General features: G+C 40.1%; 1 protein-coding gene across 6 annotated transcripts in view; it reads right to left on the reverse strand.

The window, feature by feature from the left end:
- The window catches only part of CNTN5 (contactin 5), a 1008853-nt gene that overhangs the window by 91804 nt on the left and 898485 nt on the right, over positions 1 to 18564 (reverse strand). For all 6 annotated transcript variants that reach the window (XM_008178633.4, XM_008178637.4, XM_008178631.4 and 3 more), the window contains 2 exons: positions 9326 to 9453; positions 7404 to 7579 (listed from right to left, as the gene is read on the reverse strand). In XM_008178633.4, coding sequence (XP_008176855.2) covers positions 7404 to 7579; positions 9326 to 9453 — 304 coding nt within the window. The remainder of the gene's footprint in view (positions 1 to 7403; positions 7580 to 9325; positions 9454 to 18564) is intronic.

Below are 18564 nucleotides of genomic sequence, written 5' to 3' on the forward strand. Positions count from 1 at the left end.
GGACCCGGTGGAGTGAGCTATTACCCTCAGTGGAGGAGAGACTTCTGCCAAGATTGATACTGTCAGAGATCCAGTGTGATATACGTGGAGTTGACACTGGTTGGCCTTTGACTCTCTCGGCATAGATTACAAAAAGCCTATTAGAGATTCTGCACACCTTAGTGTGGTCAAGGTTGAATGCCAAAGCGCTGCAAACATCTAAAGTATGAAGTGTTTCCTCAACTTAAGAAGAATGAGATTTGGTTAAAAAAAATAGATCAGAAGCTGAACAGATGGGTTTAAGTGAAAAGGTGACAGCAACTTTACCATGAATTTAGGATGTGGTCTGAGAGAATCCTTTTCCATGTCAGTACTGAGTCAGAGATTGATTAGGCCTTTCAAATATCTGGATCACCAGAGGGTGAGAGAAAACCAAGAATCTGTTGGTGGGTAAATTGCTGAAATGGATGCCAGGTGAACCCTCACAGAGCTGACTGAATGGCCTAATGACTTCAACTGTAACAAGTAATCAGATATATGGGTGATGTCCATGCAATGTGGTGACAGGTGCTGTCACTGTGCCAAGACAGAAAATCTCTTCCACTTTGCTGCATACATGATTCTAGTAAAATCCTTTCTGCTGTTTATCAGGATAAACTGGACATCTCTGCAGCACAGTTTTCACTAGCATTTAGTCAGAGATTATCCACACAGAAAGACTGAAGAAGGGGTGCAGAGAATGACCTTGATTCTGAGGCAGGAGATCCTCTATTGCTAGGGATCTATACTCAGTTACAAAGGGTAAGCAATCCAGGACACAACCCTGTATTTCCAGCAGAGATCTCGAGACTCCTATAAGAGACAGTCCAGGCCTGCTCGACGCTGGCAGGTATCATCGTTTGCAGCAGGCCCTTCTCACAAGACATCAATGATCATATATGATGATCTATGAGCAGCAAAACACTTAAGCATGTAGGATTTTGCACATACCTAAAGCTATACATATGTTTCAGTGCTTTGCTGGATCATGGTCTTCATTTGTTCTGATCATGTTTCAGCATCTGTTTTACAGATGAAAGACTGCAAGATGATAAAGAACTAAAAACTGGGGTTGAGCGGAGGGAGGAGAAGTGCGGTAGTGCTTCAGTGTACACACTTCCTACACCGACAGGGGGGCTCTCCCATCGGCACAGGTAATCCACCTCTGGGAGAGTCAGTAGGTAGGTCAATGGAAGAATTGTTCCGTTGACCTAGTGTTGTCTACATGGGGACTTAGGTTGGCTTAACAACGCCAACTGGGGTGTGTGGATTTTTCATACCCCTGACCAATGTAGTTAAACCAACCTGGTTTTCTAGTGTGGACCAGGCCTTAGGCACAAAGCTCATATAGCAGTAACTGTCCAAATACTGTGCATAGCATGCCTTCTTCTACAAGACTCTTGACAGGTAGTACTGTTATCTAAAGTGACCCTCTTTAATTAGTGCAGCATTTTACGTCAGATGAAGAGTAAAGTTGTTCTTGTAGAACAGCTTGAGATTTTAATGGATTCTGCTTCATATAAATCTTTGTTCAGCCTGTTTATGGTATTTATGAATTACAAATAGAAAATTAATTAAATGAAAGACACAAAGAAAGAGTGAAGTTGGGGAGAAACTTGAAAACATAGGGGATTGGTGGTAGGATATGTGGTCGGTCTCTCTCTCTCACTCTCTCTCTTCTAGGTCACTAGATCAAATATACTCCGTGTCACTAGTGACAAAGTAATTACCATCCAGTCAATGCCTGGTACATTGCATTAAATGAATTAATGAGTCTCTTTTCAAGTGTCCACATAATAAAAACTACCCTCACAACTAGTACTTATTGGTTCCCTTATTAGTAGTCTCAGCAAAGATCAAGGATTGAGTAGGCATAGAGACTAAATTATTTTTTTATGCCTAGGTGTATTCTTCCAGGTTAGGGTTAGGGACACCAGCAGGGCAATGCTGCTGCTTACTTTTAATAGTCTATGGATAAACACAAGAATTCATTCTGCAGGGCTGTCATAAACACTATATTAATTAAAAATATATATTTGAAAAGAGCAAGGATGGATGAAAATACACACATGCAAAACCAGGAATCTTCAGCTACAAAATCAAATTTTACTCATTCACAAAGGGTCCAAACTCTAGAGTACTCACTGATACAAATAAACATTAATGCAGATAAAAAAATTGTCCTGAGAAAACCCTGAATAAAATTTTTGGCAAGATTTCAGGGTGTGGTCCAAATGGAATTGAGGAAATAATAGAAATAAATCACTCTTGAAAATTCAGATTTCCATGCAACATTGCCTCTCTGAATTACAGAAACTGCTCCACACAGAGTCCTTTGCTGGGCAAACAGGATGTTTCTAATGCCAAAGGATGCTGTCTGTATCTATTTACATACTTGTCTAAACCTATCTGGTATGTGATGGAGTTACACAAACTTTTTTTTTTGCCTAGGTGTTCCTTTTAAATCAATAGGAGGAAAAATGAATTCTGTAGTCCTTATCTTCAATATTACTTTCCTCTTCCTTTCTTACTATTCTTTGCATGCTCATCATCTTTCAACCTAACATTTTCACACTTCACCTCTTGCCAGTGATACATGTGATGCATGTAAACTGATGTATGTACCAAATGTTTGCTAGCTCAGTAAGTAACAGACACAGCACCTTCAGAGTATTGTTCTTTGGTCCCCAGTTTGAGAAATAATACAATGTTATTTGTAGATGCCCATAATTAAATACAAAATACACAGTCAAATAAGGCAACAAGTCTTGTTAAGAGATGCTTTGTGTTTTTGATTGTAATCACTGGAGTATTGGTAATTTTCACAAATGGGAATTTAGCATCAGCGCTAATACACTTTCCTATTTGTGGAATTACTTAGGTGGTAGTTTCGTGGCACTACATAAAGCACCAGAATGGTCATTATGCTCAACACCAGAGTCATTCCAATAGCAAGAATGAGCAGCACAATCATCATGTTATGAGTCTGGCATGAAAACCAAAGCAGGGAAACCATCTTTACCCTACAGTGCTTATGTATTCTGGAGCAACAAAAATTATACAAGATTATACTGTATCAAGGCCTAAGCTGCACTCAGCTATCATGTGAGACATACCTCTTAGAGCAGATCTACACTGAAAAGCTAGATCAACCCAGCTACGTCACTAAGAGGCATGAAAAATCCATACCCCTGAGTGGTATAATTAAACCAACCTAACCCCCAGTGTAGACAGTGCTAGGTTGAGGGAAGAATTTTTCTGTTGACTCTTGGGGAGGTGGATTACCTACGCTGAAGTGCTGCAACTATGCTGCTGTAGTGTTTCAAGAGTAGCCCATAAAGGTCCCTAATTTAAAGGAATGTTACTCATTTTAGTCCTAGCATTCCCTATGTTCCACACAAAACTGGCATTTACTCACTTCTATTGTTGAAAATTACTTTGCTCAGAAATAGAGAATCATAAAGCTGAAGTTAGTGGCACTAAAGGAAGTAATCTCACAGCATTTTAAAAGTTTCCCATGTGATTAATTTTTGTGTCCCTAATTTTGGGTTTTTATCACACAGTACATCCCATTTAGGGCCTGGCAGGTTGAGCGGTACTGTGGGATAAGCTACATAGAATAATTTCATTTTTCATTAGCTTATCTAGGGCCCTATCAGAGTTAAATGTATTTCATGAAGCAAAGATACATTGGTCTTTGATTAATTTTATATCTATAGTTAAGTTAATGGAAAGTAAAACAAGATATAACTGAAACAAACCCCAAAATGAATGGTTTGGGGATTTTTTGTTCTACTTCATAGTCAAAATCCATCAGCAGGGAAAATTCTTCTTTTCTAAATTTATAAATTTGGGGATTACCTCTCTCCACTAAATGGTACACTTCATTCCATGAAGTGGCAGGAACAGAGATCTGTCTGCTGGTCAACTGAGATCTGCTTAAATTTAACTAACACTTTCAAAGAGGAGAAATGATGAGTGGCAGTCTCCCTTGTGGAAGTGAAAAAGAATGTGGTCTCAATTTTCAAACAAATAAGGAATGTAACTAAATGAAGCATACAATTATTGCAAGGGTGTGTGCAAACCATATAATTGTGTTCACAATCATGGTAAGGATAAACCAAATTAATAATTCAGGGACTGATGCTCCTCTGCTCTACAACAACGTTTTACAGCCATTTAGGAATTCTACCACTAAGTGGTGTAACAGTGGTAAATTGGGCCCCAATGAATTTGCAATATATTTTCAAATGTGTATGCTGTGTCTTCAGCCCAGTTTATGAACTTACCAACTGAAGAGTGTTGCTTTTGAAGCAGGTGCCTAAAGAATCTAATTGCTTGGGTATCTCTGAAGAGAAACACACTACTTTTTTATCTGAAATACAACCTCTTTTCTCTCTCCAGTGGGTTCTTAAGATAGTCATCCTTGGCTCCATTATGACTGATTTATATTACTGTCACTTAGGAAAATGGAACTGACTTTTTTAAGCAACAGAAGGGAAAGAAAGCTACAAACTCACCAGAAAATCTGACTGAAGCCTACAATAGTTCTTTTAATGCAGTGAGATTATTTTAGTAATATCAGGACACTGAAAGGAATCTAAAAAGAAGGGCCTGTGATACTCCGGGTAATGTTCCTTTATAGTATGACACATACGCTGTTGAACAAATTCTGCTGTCAGTTCCACTTCTGCAAACTCAGTTCAGTTTGTCCCAGTATATCAGAGTGAATTTGTATCAGGACGTTCATCTACTGCTTTGTACTTTGCCAGAGCCACATTTCCGTGTTTTGTGAAACTGAGAGACTTTCACTGATGAAAATGAAATCTCAGCATCATTTGAGAATTCTAATGTAAAAATCTGCAAAATTCTATTGTCACAAAATGAATGAAAATGATATGAAATCATTGCAAAATAGCTTAATTTTGTGGAGGAAAAAAATCTGCTAAATCAGGACAAATGTGTGTCATTCCACCCCCAAAATTCCTATTTTTGAATCTAAATTGTAGTTTTACTCATCTCTAGTCCTATCTGATGAAAAGTTACAAGTTTGTCACTATGGGTCAGTTTTGTATAGTATTATAACTCTGAACAGCCAGAAAATTCTGCAATTACAAAATAGCCTGGTAACAGTCACCAGTGAATTGTGACAGAAAAAAAAGGGAAAGTAAAGGGAATGTGAAAGGGAAAGACAAAGGTTATGTTCAATAAACACTGAGCCCATTTTATTAACTAGTGAGTATTTACTTGAAGCCAGATTATCCCCCTCCATAGTTTCCCATGAGAGGAAACCAAAGAGAACAGAACGCTGTGGGGTTCTTGTATAAGAAGCCACCCTTCAAGTGGGATAGGTTTGGAGTCCCACAGAGCTGGTAAGGGATGAGACCCTCATCTCTGTGATCCTTGGGGTTTTCTGGGGAAAGGACTCCCTCCCCCCATTTCCACTGAAGAAGGAACATTTTGCCTTAGATGACCGCCCATCCACATGGCACAACTAGACCTTATTTGAGCCTTCAACTGCAGCTGGTAAGTAAAAGCAATTACTGCTACCACTTGGCTATCTGTGAGCTAAGCAGGTGATCACTCTGGGGAGCCTGCAGGTCCCCTGTTCAGTTTCTCTCTCCTGATGCCCCATGCAGAATCCTCTACAGTGCCCCTTTCTTGAGGAACAGCAGCTGAGGAACTCCCAGGAGGAAGTAAAGAAAAGAAGAGAGTGCCTTGTAGGTGGCATCTGCGCAGCGTGACTTGCGTCTTTGTAGGGGACACTCTAGCACATACAGGTACCAAGATTGCAGAAGCATAGTGAGAACATTTGGACTCACAAACGGTTAAACAACCTGAATGAATGTATAACTATGGGGCCAATTTCAAATCTGCTGAAACTCAACTGACTTCATACTTTTTAGAAGAGAACTCTGTAGTGAAGATTCATTGTCACCTGTCATTCTTACCTCTATTTTTCAGTTGCTGGAATCTTTCTAAAAGAAATTGCTTTAGGGCTGAAATTTTCCATGCTTAGGCTCAAGGTCAAAGGTCCAAATTTTGAGCCGAATGAGTTCAGTTGCTTTTGAGTCATGTGAAAGGGGTTGGGTGCCTCATCTGTACCAAATGAAATGTTTGTGTTTGCATAACTCCAAAACAGCAGAAATTTCAATTTTCTCAGTGTCCTTGCTGAGGAAGGAAAACCATTCAAGATTGAATAAAATTGCTCAGTATTTTTCAAGTTATGAATATTTAAAACTAGAAAGTCTGTGTATGCAATTTACAGCACTTTTCTATTTATTTATAATCAACCTTGAGTGATTTGGAATGTTGGACATGCTCAGATAAAGGTGCATCTGTTGAGGACTCCCACACAAAGAATGCACTTCACTAAGGGTTTTTATTTTAAAAAAGCATTAGAGAAGCTAAATGTAATATATAAATAAATATTGGTAATATAGTAATATGAAGCCAGTCAAATTAGATTACAACTTTTGTGTTTTCTACTGGAAAGTTAAATCTACTACATTCCACGTATATTAGAAATATTAACTTTTAAATTTCCTGATTTTTTGTGCTTGCTTTAGCTATGTTAACATTGCATGAATGTTTGATTTACATTTAATTAACAAGAAGGTAAGGTGAATTATTGGCCATTCCAATGCCAGCCTCATTCATATAAAGAGGTTTCTTTCTATTCAGAAAGTTCAAGTCTCTTTATATGGCACAGGTTCAGATTAGTTCATCAGTCTGTTTGACTTTATCTAATTGTTACATAGTTACTGTAACAAAGCCGTAATATTTGAAAACGGTGAGAATGGTTTTTGTCACATGATTTCCATAGACTGTAATGAGAGCCGCATAGCTAAAACCTCCCACAGTGTTTTGAAAATGAAAATGTACTGCTTCGTATTCACAGTTTAAAATATGTGCTGTGTGAGTAAAGAGGACATTTGGAGAATGTGTGCATGGCTATGTAACTTACATTATCTGTGAAAACAACAACAACGTGAGTAATAACCGAAATTGAGGTTTTGGCTACTAACATAAAAGGCAAAATTCTTGTTTTCCTTACTCATGCTAATAGAGCCATGAAAGTTGATGGAATTATTTGTAAGTGTAAGATAAGGAGGATTTGGCTCAAAGTACCTTCTGTTTTCTTACTAGGATCACTAGATGCCTCACTAATATCACTGGGACTCAGGGCTTTACAGCTATTTTCTTTTTGATTAACGCTGCTTGAATTAATTCAAATGAAGTGCATTTAGTAGTTCCATTAGCTAACATTTCATGTTACATCAGTGGATTTTTTCATCTTTCAATCATGTCATAAATGGGGAAGGCTTAGCTATAAACAGATTGAACTGTTAAAACGTTATAGAAGATAAAATATGTTCACTTACTGCCCTGATGCTTTCAAAGTGTCCGCCTTCCTTCTCAAAATCAATTGGCTGCCCATTCAAAGTCCAGTAGAAAGTGACATCTAGTGTGTTGTCATGAATGGCTTTGCAACTGAGGACAATGCTTTCTCCAACGGTTAACTCGGTCCTCTTGGGAGTCAGGTCTATCCTTGTTGGTTCTTGAAAACAGAGAAGAATTAGTAATAATTAAATGTAGGTCTTGTGATATTCTAACATCAATATAGCATTTGCTTGAATTCTATTTAATTCTAAAAGCTTTGTCTGCCTGCTGGGCTGAAGGTTTTTTGTTTCTGAGTACACAGGGTCAAATACTGCACTGTGGTATGTGGGACCACAGTGGGGAAGGAGCAAAGACGGGGTGAGACAGCAATAATCTCATCTTCATGAAAGCAACAGCACACGATCTCAACAAGTCACCACTGGGAATGCTGGGAAGGGAGACCCGCTACCACACTGGCTGGTGCATTGTCCTCAAGAAATGGTGTCGCCAACTTTCGTAATTTCGTCATGAGCCTCACAATATTATTTTTAAAGCATCAGCTCCTGGAATCTTGTGATTATACAACAATCTCAGCTTTCATTAAAAAAAAAAGGAGTATATTTCTAGCTCTCATAGTTGCAAGGAAAAGTTTGAAAACCTGGACGCTAAAGACTCAAATATCAGAAAACAAATAAAAAGATATAGTGGGTTTTATTCATGATTTGTATATGCTTGGCATTGACAATAATACTGGGAATGCAGTCCTCTAGGTAGAAGGCCTGTCCAAATGCACTACAAGAGCTAGTAAGTATGAAGGGGACAGCAGTAGGTACTAGCAAGGGGCATATACTCAGAACAGCAACCTGGGACCAATAGTACAACCTGTGCCCTGCTTTGAGCCATCATCCCCAGCAACTTTAGGGCTTGAGCCGTCAAGGCGCAGAGCACTCCGGTCCTAAAAGTCACTGTAAATACTCACATACCTGAACATGTGCTTAAAAACTTTTCTGGATTGGGCACAGAGTACTCAGCAACTTGCAGGATTGAGTCGGTCCTACTGGGTGAATTGAATCACCAGCACCATTCTGCTCCCTCACACCCAAGTGTAAGCTTAGTGCAGTTCAGGGTCTGGTTCTTTGTAATGGTCAAGTTTGAACTACTTCCCCTGGATAGCCAGAGGTTCGGTTTCTACAGTTATGTGTCAATAACATATAGCTGCTGCCCAGTGGAAGGTATCTCTCATGTATCTTTTGAAAATGCCCTCTGAACTGTCAATTATTCATTGCTGATTTATAACTCAGAGTGAAGTGCTGTGTAAATTTAAGATGACTGATCCCTTATCAATAAACTAGACATCACTTGTCTAAATAGCAACCCAGTGGCTGGGAAACTAGTTGTAACTGAGTAGTTAGAAAACAGGTAATGATCTGCTGGGTTTCTAATCTAGCCATTTCTTTTTAGGATTTATATGGCTAAAAATAAGACTTTATTGCTATACTTTATTCACTGTGTGCATGTAGAAAGGATAATTATTTTTGTTAGCTAGCGTGTCTAAAAGCCAAAAGGTATATATCTCCTTATTTTATTCTATTTTCTTTTACATACAGAATTAACTTAATAATCTGGAAGGATTTAATTTATGTACTAGTTTCTTTGACACACATGTGTCAAAGAAACTAGTACATAAATTAAATCCATACAATTATGACCATGTATTCAACAGAGGGGAAGCAATTGTTGGCACAATCTTTTGTAAACTCTCTGGGGGGGGGCATGTACTGTCTTTTTGTTCTGTGTCTGTGCAGCGCCTAGAACAATGGGATCTTGGTCCATAACTGGGGCTCCTGGAGTTATTACTGTACAAATAATCAATAAAAATAAATAATAATAATAATTAATAACTAATCAGTGTGGTTTTCCATACCTTTAACAAATACTGAGGCTACAGTTTCTGCAGAACCAAACACATTTTCTCCTTGGCATAAGTACCTTCCTTCGTCAGATTTGGAAGCATTCAGGATTTGTAGGCTCCCATCTGGAAGAACAGTTATCCTGAAAATTATAAAAAATGTTTGTATCCTGTAATAGCATGTACCAGCTATCTCAAACAAAGGCAGATTCCATGGTGTTATCTTTTAGGGCTAACAAACAGGATTAAGCATTGCTGCCATTGTGTGCAAGGATGATCATTGAATCCTCCTCTCTCTCAGGAAAGGATGCAATACACCCATTTTATTCCCTCTGCCTCCTTAACTCAAAATAGGCTCTGGGAGGAATCAGTGGATTAGTTCTCCTTTGACACTTAATGATGGTGAATTTTAATTGTATTTTTGTAAAAAATATGATCCTTGATACTTTGTCTTTAAAATTTGGCTACTACATTAGTGTCGAGTGATATTTCAATATTAAGCACACCTGAAACTAACAGTGACCTTAAAAACCAAATCTAAGAATTATGACAGGTAAAAAGTAGAGGATGACAGGGAAAGAACATAAAATTAATTGCATGTGGCCAAAATATGATTTATAGCACTTGCTATACACAATGTAGGACAGGGATAGAAATGAGTTCTGGTGGCTTCTGTTTACCCTTTATTCCCCGGAGTATTGTGTGGGCCTGATTCTATAATCTCTGTGAGTAATTTCATTGAAGTCACAGGGAATTCATGAGAAATGTGCAAAATCACACCCTCTGTGTTGCGTGGTTGAAATTTTGGCCTTTTCAAAACTGTACTAGAAAGAGAAATTTGGATTTGAAAAGGTGGAAAATAAAACACTGTTGCCACTTTTAATATTCCAAAATTTAAAATTACGTCCTTCTTTTGTGATCTCCTATTCAAGTTTTATTACCTTTTTTTATTTTTAAAGTAAAACTTACTGGGTGAGATTCACCCATGTGAGGTGAGGGCAGTGCAAGACCTACGTATCACTTAATTCCTATTATGAGGGCATTAGTGGGAATTAATTGGTGTATCAGTCTTGCACTGGTCCTCTGCACAGGGGAAAATTTCACCTATTCTGGATTGTTATTATATAAACCTCTCATGCTTCTCTCTACCTACATTCAAGGAGAGTGTCCACTCCTGCATTCTAGCCAGAGATGGCACGAGAGAGGGAAATACATCTCAAGGGGACACTCCTTCCTATTTCCCAGTCCTACAAAAGTTTAAGTGCGTTTGCAGGTGCTCTGTGGGATTCTGCCCATTTGAAGGGGGCAGAAGTGAGATGATGTTTTTACCAGATCGTTTCTCCACCACAAACAGCAGAGTACATTACTGCAGAGACAGCCTACAGTGACTTACATTGCTTGGTCCTCCATGCTATGGTCATTCAAGGAGCAATTACAAGTAGGGGGACAGCAACCTCCCTAAGTCCCATGAGGTTCATTAGCATCTACAGAATCTAAACCTGATTTAAAAAAAAATTAGTCCTTATGGTTGTGAGGAAAACCTTTCAAATACCAACGAAGTGCAAAATGATGTTGTGCTGAATCTGCTGCAGACAGAGAGGCTGAAACAATAACTGCAGGAGAGGTGTGAATCCCTCTTGTCCATTCATCTCAATAGGATATAAACTCTGAAGACTGTCTCTGGGGGACAGTGTCATTAACATCATATTTGATAGGGAGGGAGTGAGATGAGCAGAAACCTACGTCTTCAAATCCTAGGAGGCATAAGAACCAGGAATCAGTGGAGTTGCAGAGTGTCAAAGAGACAATGAACACATTGCCCATTTGCTCTCCTTTTGGCCTTAACTGCTTAGCTGAGCAGAGCCACCCCAAGGAAAAGTGCAAGGAGGTATGGCCCTATCCTGATTGACAGGTTTCACCCTGCCTCCAGTGCAGCCAGTAAAGGGAGAAAAACCCATCTGAGGAAAGGCAAGCCTGGAGAGAAAGCTGAATTATAATTTGGAGCAATTTACTTAAAGCATAAGTCTCAGTAATGTGTACTAACTAAATTATCAAGGCAACTATATAGTGTTCCATCTGAAAAAAAAAAGTGCTGTGTTACCCTGATCATGAAAAATACTGCCCTGTTATTATGTATACTCCACAAGATTTATTGGGGAGGAAAAGCAGAGTCTCATTTTAATGAAAAATGTACTACCATTTATTTCAAATATAAAATTGGTCACCACTCTCAGCAATGCAATATAGCAGCATAATAGTTTCCAGAAGAAAGAAGGGGCAATGAAAGGTCAGGCCAGCTCTGTATGTTATCCACTGCACATGGTGACACTATGGTGACAATATTTTCTGTCTTTCTTTAGGCAAATACATCACTGTATAAGAGACATAGGATTTGTTTAAATATGGCATTGTGAGAACAACAAAAAACATGATCACATTAGACAAATATCACTTAACCGATCTGAATTTTCTTAAAATGTAATCTAACAAGTGAATACACCTGAAACTTTGTTATAGAATGTCACTACCTTCAAAGTAATAATCTAATTTAGGATCTGACAGTGATTTAAGATACATTCTTTCTTCTTTGCAGTGAGCAGTCCATTATATTTTCCTTTTCAGGATGCTCTGTAATCAATGCAGTTAAACTAGCGTATTTAATATTACAAGACTTTGCAAAATGGTGATGTTTTTTCACCAGTATAGTGTCAGCTCCAGGTATATGAAAAGCCACTTCAGCAATGTTTACAAATTATAAAAGTTTATACAAGCCAAATTTTAAAGTGAAACAGTTTTTTCTTTAAGAAATTTTGGGCAGGGAGAGCTAAATTTTAAGGGAGATTACTTAATGAATCTTATGCACAATGCCATCTACATTTCTAGCCATCTTACAGCTCTTGTGATATAAAAGGAAAAGAATGACTTGAGTAATCAAAGGGCTTGCAAGCAGGTCTGCTGGTAAATCAGCTGTAAGGAACTGGAAGGTAAAATAAATGACAGGGTTAATCATCATAATTTTCTTTTTTGAGCTTAGGCAAGATAGCAGAATGATAGCTCTATTAGAGACTAAAATAATTTGTTTATCCACAGACCTGGATAGGCAGTGGTAGAGCAACATAGGCAGCTTTAGTGTAGACTTCTCCACCCTGACCTGCTAGTGCCAACCCTAGAGAGACCACCTCCAGGGTATGTCTATACTTGAATTTTTAGATGCCTTTTATAACGAATTAATTAACATGTGTTATCTAACACAACAGAAATTCCAGTGTATACACTACACCAAACATTTGTCCCAGGATGCAGACACTTCTTGACAGTCCTTTTAACATTAGGCTGCAGGATTCTTAGATTCATATTAATAGATTCCAAGGCCAAAACGAACATTGTAATCGGCTGGTCTCACCTCCGGTATAACACAGGCGATAGAACTTTCCTAAAATAATTTCTAAATGTCACTAGCAACAAACATCTGTTTCAGCTCTGCACTATGCCCTACAATTATGTTATTTAGCACAACAAAAAAGCACATTAAACATAGGCTAGGAGTGTAGTTTCAATGATCACCCAAAGGCTTGGTTCTTCCACTAAAACTGCGAATGATGGTGCCAGTTAGTGCTGGTGGCTTTTGAGACTTGTACACATGTCCAGTAGGAAATGGAATAATCACCAAACTCATTTAACACCGAACTCCCATGAAATGGCAACAAATTTTGATTACTGAGCTGGATCACAGATTCATAGAAATGTAGAGCTGGAAGAAACCTTGAGAGGTCATCTAGTCCAGCCCCCCGCACTGAGAGTAACTCTGACAGGTGTTTGTCCAACCTGTTCTTATAACCCTCTAATAGCGATGATTCCACCACCTCTCTTGGAAGCTTATTCCAGAGTTTAACTACCCTAATAGCTAGGAAATTTTTTCTAATATCTAACCTAAATCTCCCTTGCTGAAGATTAAGCAGATTTCTTCTTGTTTTATCTTCACAGGATGTGGAGAACAATTGATCACCATTCTCTTTATAACAACCCTCAACATATTTGAAGATTGTTTTCAGGGTCCCCCTCAGTCTTCTTTCCTGAAGACTAAAAACATACCCTTTTTTTTTTTAAACCTGGGCTCATAGGTCAGGTTTTCTAACCTTTTGTTGAATTGCAGCAAGTTCAAAGCCTCTGAGGAAACCTTACTAGCAAAGTGCTCATTCACCAATATCTGGAAACCATTTACTAACCATGTTTTTTCCTGAAGTGTCCACACAGATCTCAGATATAGTTCTAGCTTTGCTGAGCTGGGGAAAAATTAAGGCAAAATCCTGGTCTCATTGAAGTCCATGAGTGTTTTGATATTGACTTCAGTGGCTTAGGATTTCACCATTAGGGTATGTCTACACTACAGTTGCACCTACATACCTAACACAATGCAGTGTAGACTTCCCACATTGACAGAAAGGGTTTTTCCATGGATGTAGTTTATCACCTCTCCAAGAGATGGTAGGTATGTTGATGGAAAAATTCTTTCGTCAACCTAGCTGTATCTACACCTGGGGTAAGGTCAATCTAACTACCGCATTCAGATTGTGAAATTCTTCCTAAACCCTGAGCAATGTGTAGTCTACAGCGGGTCATAGTCTTCATAGCTCCGTGTGATCTTATTACCTCCTGCTCTTTCCTGTGGAGACCGTTATTAAAGGACTTGAATCATAGGAAAAGGAAGTTGTCATTTTGATACTGCTGTATAACTGACAGTGGATTTCTACCAGGGAGGAAGACATATGTTTTTTGGTTGTAAAGTTTCTTGGTTTAGAAACTCATTTAAAACACAGGGGCAAATCCTGAGAGGTGCTGAGCACTTGCAGCTCCTACCTAATGACATCAATAGGAGTTGCAGGAGCTCAATACCTTCCAGGATTAGGCCCTGTGTTTAGAGGAGACACAGGTAGACCTTTAACTGGATTATATTAGAGAAAAGTAAAGCTACAAACTTACATTTAGATCAGTGTTTTTATCTTGCCATTCTAGGTAGTAATTATTGAATAAGAAAAATCAGGCAAAAATGTGTATTGGTGGGAGGTTTAAGGGTGTAAGGTTGCATCTTCAAACCCTTTATTTGTTTTGGTGTGTGATTTTATATGTCAGGTAGGACTTAATTTTTATATTCCCTAGAAGAGTAATCAAAGCAATTAGGGAAGCATGAATATGAAATTTAGTTAAGGAAGAGCCTAAAGAAAAGCCTTTCACACAGTGCAAACACATAGTGACTGGGTAAGAGAAAAAAGAAGTGACTAAAATGGTTAGATTTCCTTTCTCCTATTTTTCTCTTTCAGCTCTTAACCAGGAGTATGAAATTGGTTTGTGTGTATGTTAAAAATGGAAACTTTTTAGATGCAAACCTGGTTGAGAAGCAGTATTGACTAATTTAGCCCACAGCCTTTCACATTGTTCTGATCCGAGCAATCTGTCATTTCACATTAGCCTGGATATGGAACCTGTCACTACCCTTTAATGTTGATTTCAAGGAATCAGGACAAGTAAATAGTTGAAACCTTTGCTTTTCCTTGAATGTCTGTAAGCTCTCTCTCTCTCTCTCTCTCTCTCTCTCTTGCTCATAAAAGATGTATAAGCATCTAGATCTCCTAGAATCATAGAATCATAGACTATCAGGGTTGGAAGGGACCTCAGGAGGTCATCTAGTCCAACACCCTGCTCAAAGCAGGACCAATTCCCAACTAAATCATCCAAACCAGGGCTTTGACAAGCCTGACCTTAAAAACCTCTAAGGAAGGAGATTCCAACAACTCCCTAGGTAACCCATTCCAGTGCTTCACCACCCTCCTAGTGAAAAAGTTTTTCCTAATATCCAACCTAAATCTCCTCCACTGCAACTTGAGACCATTACTCCTTGTTCTGTCATCAAGTACCACTGAGAACAGTCTAGATCCATCCTTTTTGGAACCCCCTTTCAGGTAGTTGAAAGCAGCTATCAAATCCCCCTTCATTCTTCTCTTCTGCAGACTAAACAATCCCAGTTCCCTCAGACTCTCCTCACAAGTCATGTGTTCCAGCCCCCTAATCATTTTTGTTGCCCTCCGCTGGACTCTTTCCAATTTTCCATATCCTTCTTGTACTGTGGGGCCCAAAACTGGACAAAGTACTCCAGATGCGGCCTCACCAATGTCGAATAGAGGGGAATGATCACGTCCCTATATCTGCTGGCAATGCCCGTACTTATACAGCCCAAAATGCCAGTAGCCTTCTTGGCAACAAGGGCACACTGTTGACTCATATCCAGCTTCTCATCCACTGTAACACCGAGGTCCTTTTCTGCAGAACTGCTTCCTAGCCATTCGTTCCCTAGTCTGTAACAGTGCATAGGATTCTTCCGTCCTAAGTGCAGGACTCTGCACTTGTCCTTGTTGAACCTCATCAGGTTTCTTTTCGCCCAATCCTCTAATTTGTCTAGGTCCCTCTGTATCCCATCTCTACCCTCCAGCATATCTACCACTCCTCCCAGTTTAGTGTCATCTGCAAACTTGCTGAGAGTGCAGTCCACGCCATCCTCCAGATCATTAATGAAGATATTGAACAAAACCAGCCCCAGGACTGAGCCCTGGGGCACTCCTCTTGAAACCAGCTGCCAGCTAGACATGGAGCCATTGATCACTACCCATTGAGCCCAACGATCTAGCCAGCTTTCTATCCACCTTATAGTCCATTCATCCAGCCCATACTTCTTTAACTTGCTGGCAAGAATACTGTGGGAGACTGTATCAAAAGCTTTGCTAAAGTCAAGGAATAACACATCCACTGCTTTCCCCTCATCCACAGAGTCAGTTATCTCCTCATAGAAGGCAATTAGGATAGTCAGGCATGACTTGCCCTTGGTGAATCCATGCTGACTGTTCCTGATCACTTTCCTCTTCTCTAAGTGCTTCAGAATTGATTCCTTGAGGACCTGCTCCATGAGGCTGACTGGGCTGTAGTTCCCCGGATCCTCCTTCTTCCCTTTTTTAAAGATTGGCACTACATTAGCCTTTTTCCAGTCATCCGGGACCTCCCCCGATCGCCATGAGTTTTCAAAGATAATGGCCAATGGCTCTGCAATCACATCCGCCAACTCCTTTAGCACCCTCCGATGCAGCACATCTGGCCCCATGGACTTGTGCTCGTCCAGTTTTTCTAAATAGTCCCGAACCACTTCTTTCTCCACAGAGGGCTGGTCACCTTCTCCCCATACTGTGCTGCCCAGTGCAGCAATCTGGGAGCTGACCTTGTTCGTGAAGACAGAGGCAAAAAATTGAGTACATTAGCTTTTTCCACATCCTCTGTTACTAGGTTGCTTCCCTCATTCAGTAAGGGGCCCACACTTTCCTTGACTTCCTTCTTGTTGCTAACATACCTGAAGAAACCCTTCTTGTTACTCTTAACATCTCTTGCTCATTGCAACTCCACGTGTGATTTGGCCTTCCTGATTTCACTCCTGCATGCCTGAGCAATATTTTTATACTCCTCCCTGGTCATTTGTCCAATCTTCCACTTCTTGTAAGCTTCTTTTTTGCGTTTAAGGTCAGCAAGGATTTCACTGTTAAGCCAAGCTGGTCGCCTGCCATATTTACTGTTCTTTCTACACATTGGGATGTTTTTTTCCTACAACATCAATAAGGATTCTCTAAAATACATCCAGCTCTCCTAGACTCCTTTCCCCTCATGTTATTCTCCCAGGGGATCCTGCCCATCAGTTCCCTGAGGGAGTCAGGGAACTGAAAATCATAGATTCCTAGATCACAATGGTCCATTGTGACCTCCTGTATAACTCAGGCCATAGAACTTCCCCAAAATAATTCCTAGAGCAGATGTTTTAGAAAAACATCCAGTCTTGATTAAAAAGTGTCAGTTATAGAGAATCCACAACCCTTGGTAAATTGTTCCAATCAGGGCTGCCCTTACCATGAGGCGAACTGAGGTGGCCGCCTAAGGTGCCAGACTGTGGGGGGAAGGGGGGAGTGGGCACCACTAGGACCCAGAGTGTAAAAAATTGTGTGTGCTGCTGGTGCATATGTATTCTTTCTGCTCTAGATTCACAGAGATGGTGGAGTGCTGTGCTGGAGGAAGGAGGGCACAAGAGACATAACAGGCATTCAGGAGAAAAGGTGAGAGGGAATAACAGAAAGTAGCAGGAGCTGCAGGGAGAGAGAGGAGGAGAAGCCTCTTGTATATCTCTCTAGCACCCCCAGGAGCCTGGACTGATTAACACCAGCTTCTCGGGGAGCTTCCTGTTTCCTGCCTCTTCCCTGAACCCACTTCAGGAGAACAGGCAGTCAATTGAAGTAATAGGAGCCAGTTAGGCCCTTAAGACGCTGATATCTTCCCTCACTCAGGCCCTGCTACCAGCCTTTTTATTTGTCCCCTTCAATTGAGTGTTGAGAGCCACTACAGCTGGCACAGAACAGCAGTCATGAGTGAAAGAAGAAAACGCCCCTCTGGGGCAGCATTCAGGAAAAGAAAGAAAGTAAAGGAAGCTTTTCTATCTAAGCAGGAAGGAGCTCTCCTGAGATACATAGACACAAATGTTCACGGTGAGCCTTCCGGCCCCAGTGAGGATGTGAGTGGTGAGGAGATGCCTGATCTTCCAGTTAGTCGGAGTGCAGGTGACCTGGCAGCTACTGCAGCATCCATATCTCCATTTCAAATGGATGTAACCGTGCACGTTCCTGAAGAAAAGTGTAGATCAGAGAAGAGTGTGGTGGAGGCGCAAGAAACAGCTGCTGCTGAGTTTAGTTACTTAAGTCTAGATGATCCGGCATTGTAAACCCACTTGAGCGGTAGCCAGAGGGACTTCCTTGTACTGTATGGGCCACAGCAAGTGAAAAACTTCATGTTCCCCAAAGACAATGAAAATAGAAGTTTCCATTCAACACAGTACTGGCGTGAAATTCCCAATGGTGACAAAGTGGAAAGGCCATGGCTTATGTACTCAAAAACCCAGCATGCTGCATACTGTTTTTGTTGCAAACTCTTCCAGTCTAATGTTCCAGCCACACGGGGCTCTACAGGAACAAAGAACTGGAAAAATCTGGCTAGAAATCTGGCATGCCATGAGAAGGCAGCAAATCACCAGAGAGCATTCCATAGGTGGAAAGAGCTTGAGATGAGATTAAGGTTAAAGGCCACCATAGATGATCAGCATCAAGAGAAGATTGCATCAGAGTCTCTTTACTGGCAAAATGTTCTGAAAAGGCTCATTGCCATTGTGAGAATGCTTG

The sequence above is a fragment of the Chrysemys picta genome, chromosome 1, assembly GCF_011386835.1.
Source record: "Chrysemys picta bellii isolate R12L10 chromosome 1, ASM1138683v2, whole genome shotgun sequence".
NCBI classification, from domain to species: domain Eukaryota; kingdom Metazoa; phylum Chordata; order Testudines; family Emydidae; genus Chrysemys; species Chrysemys picta.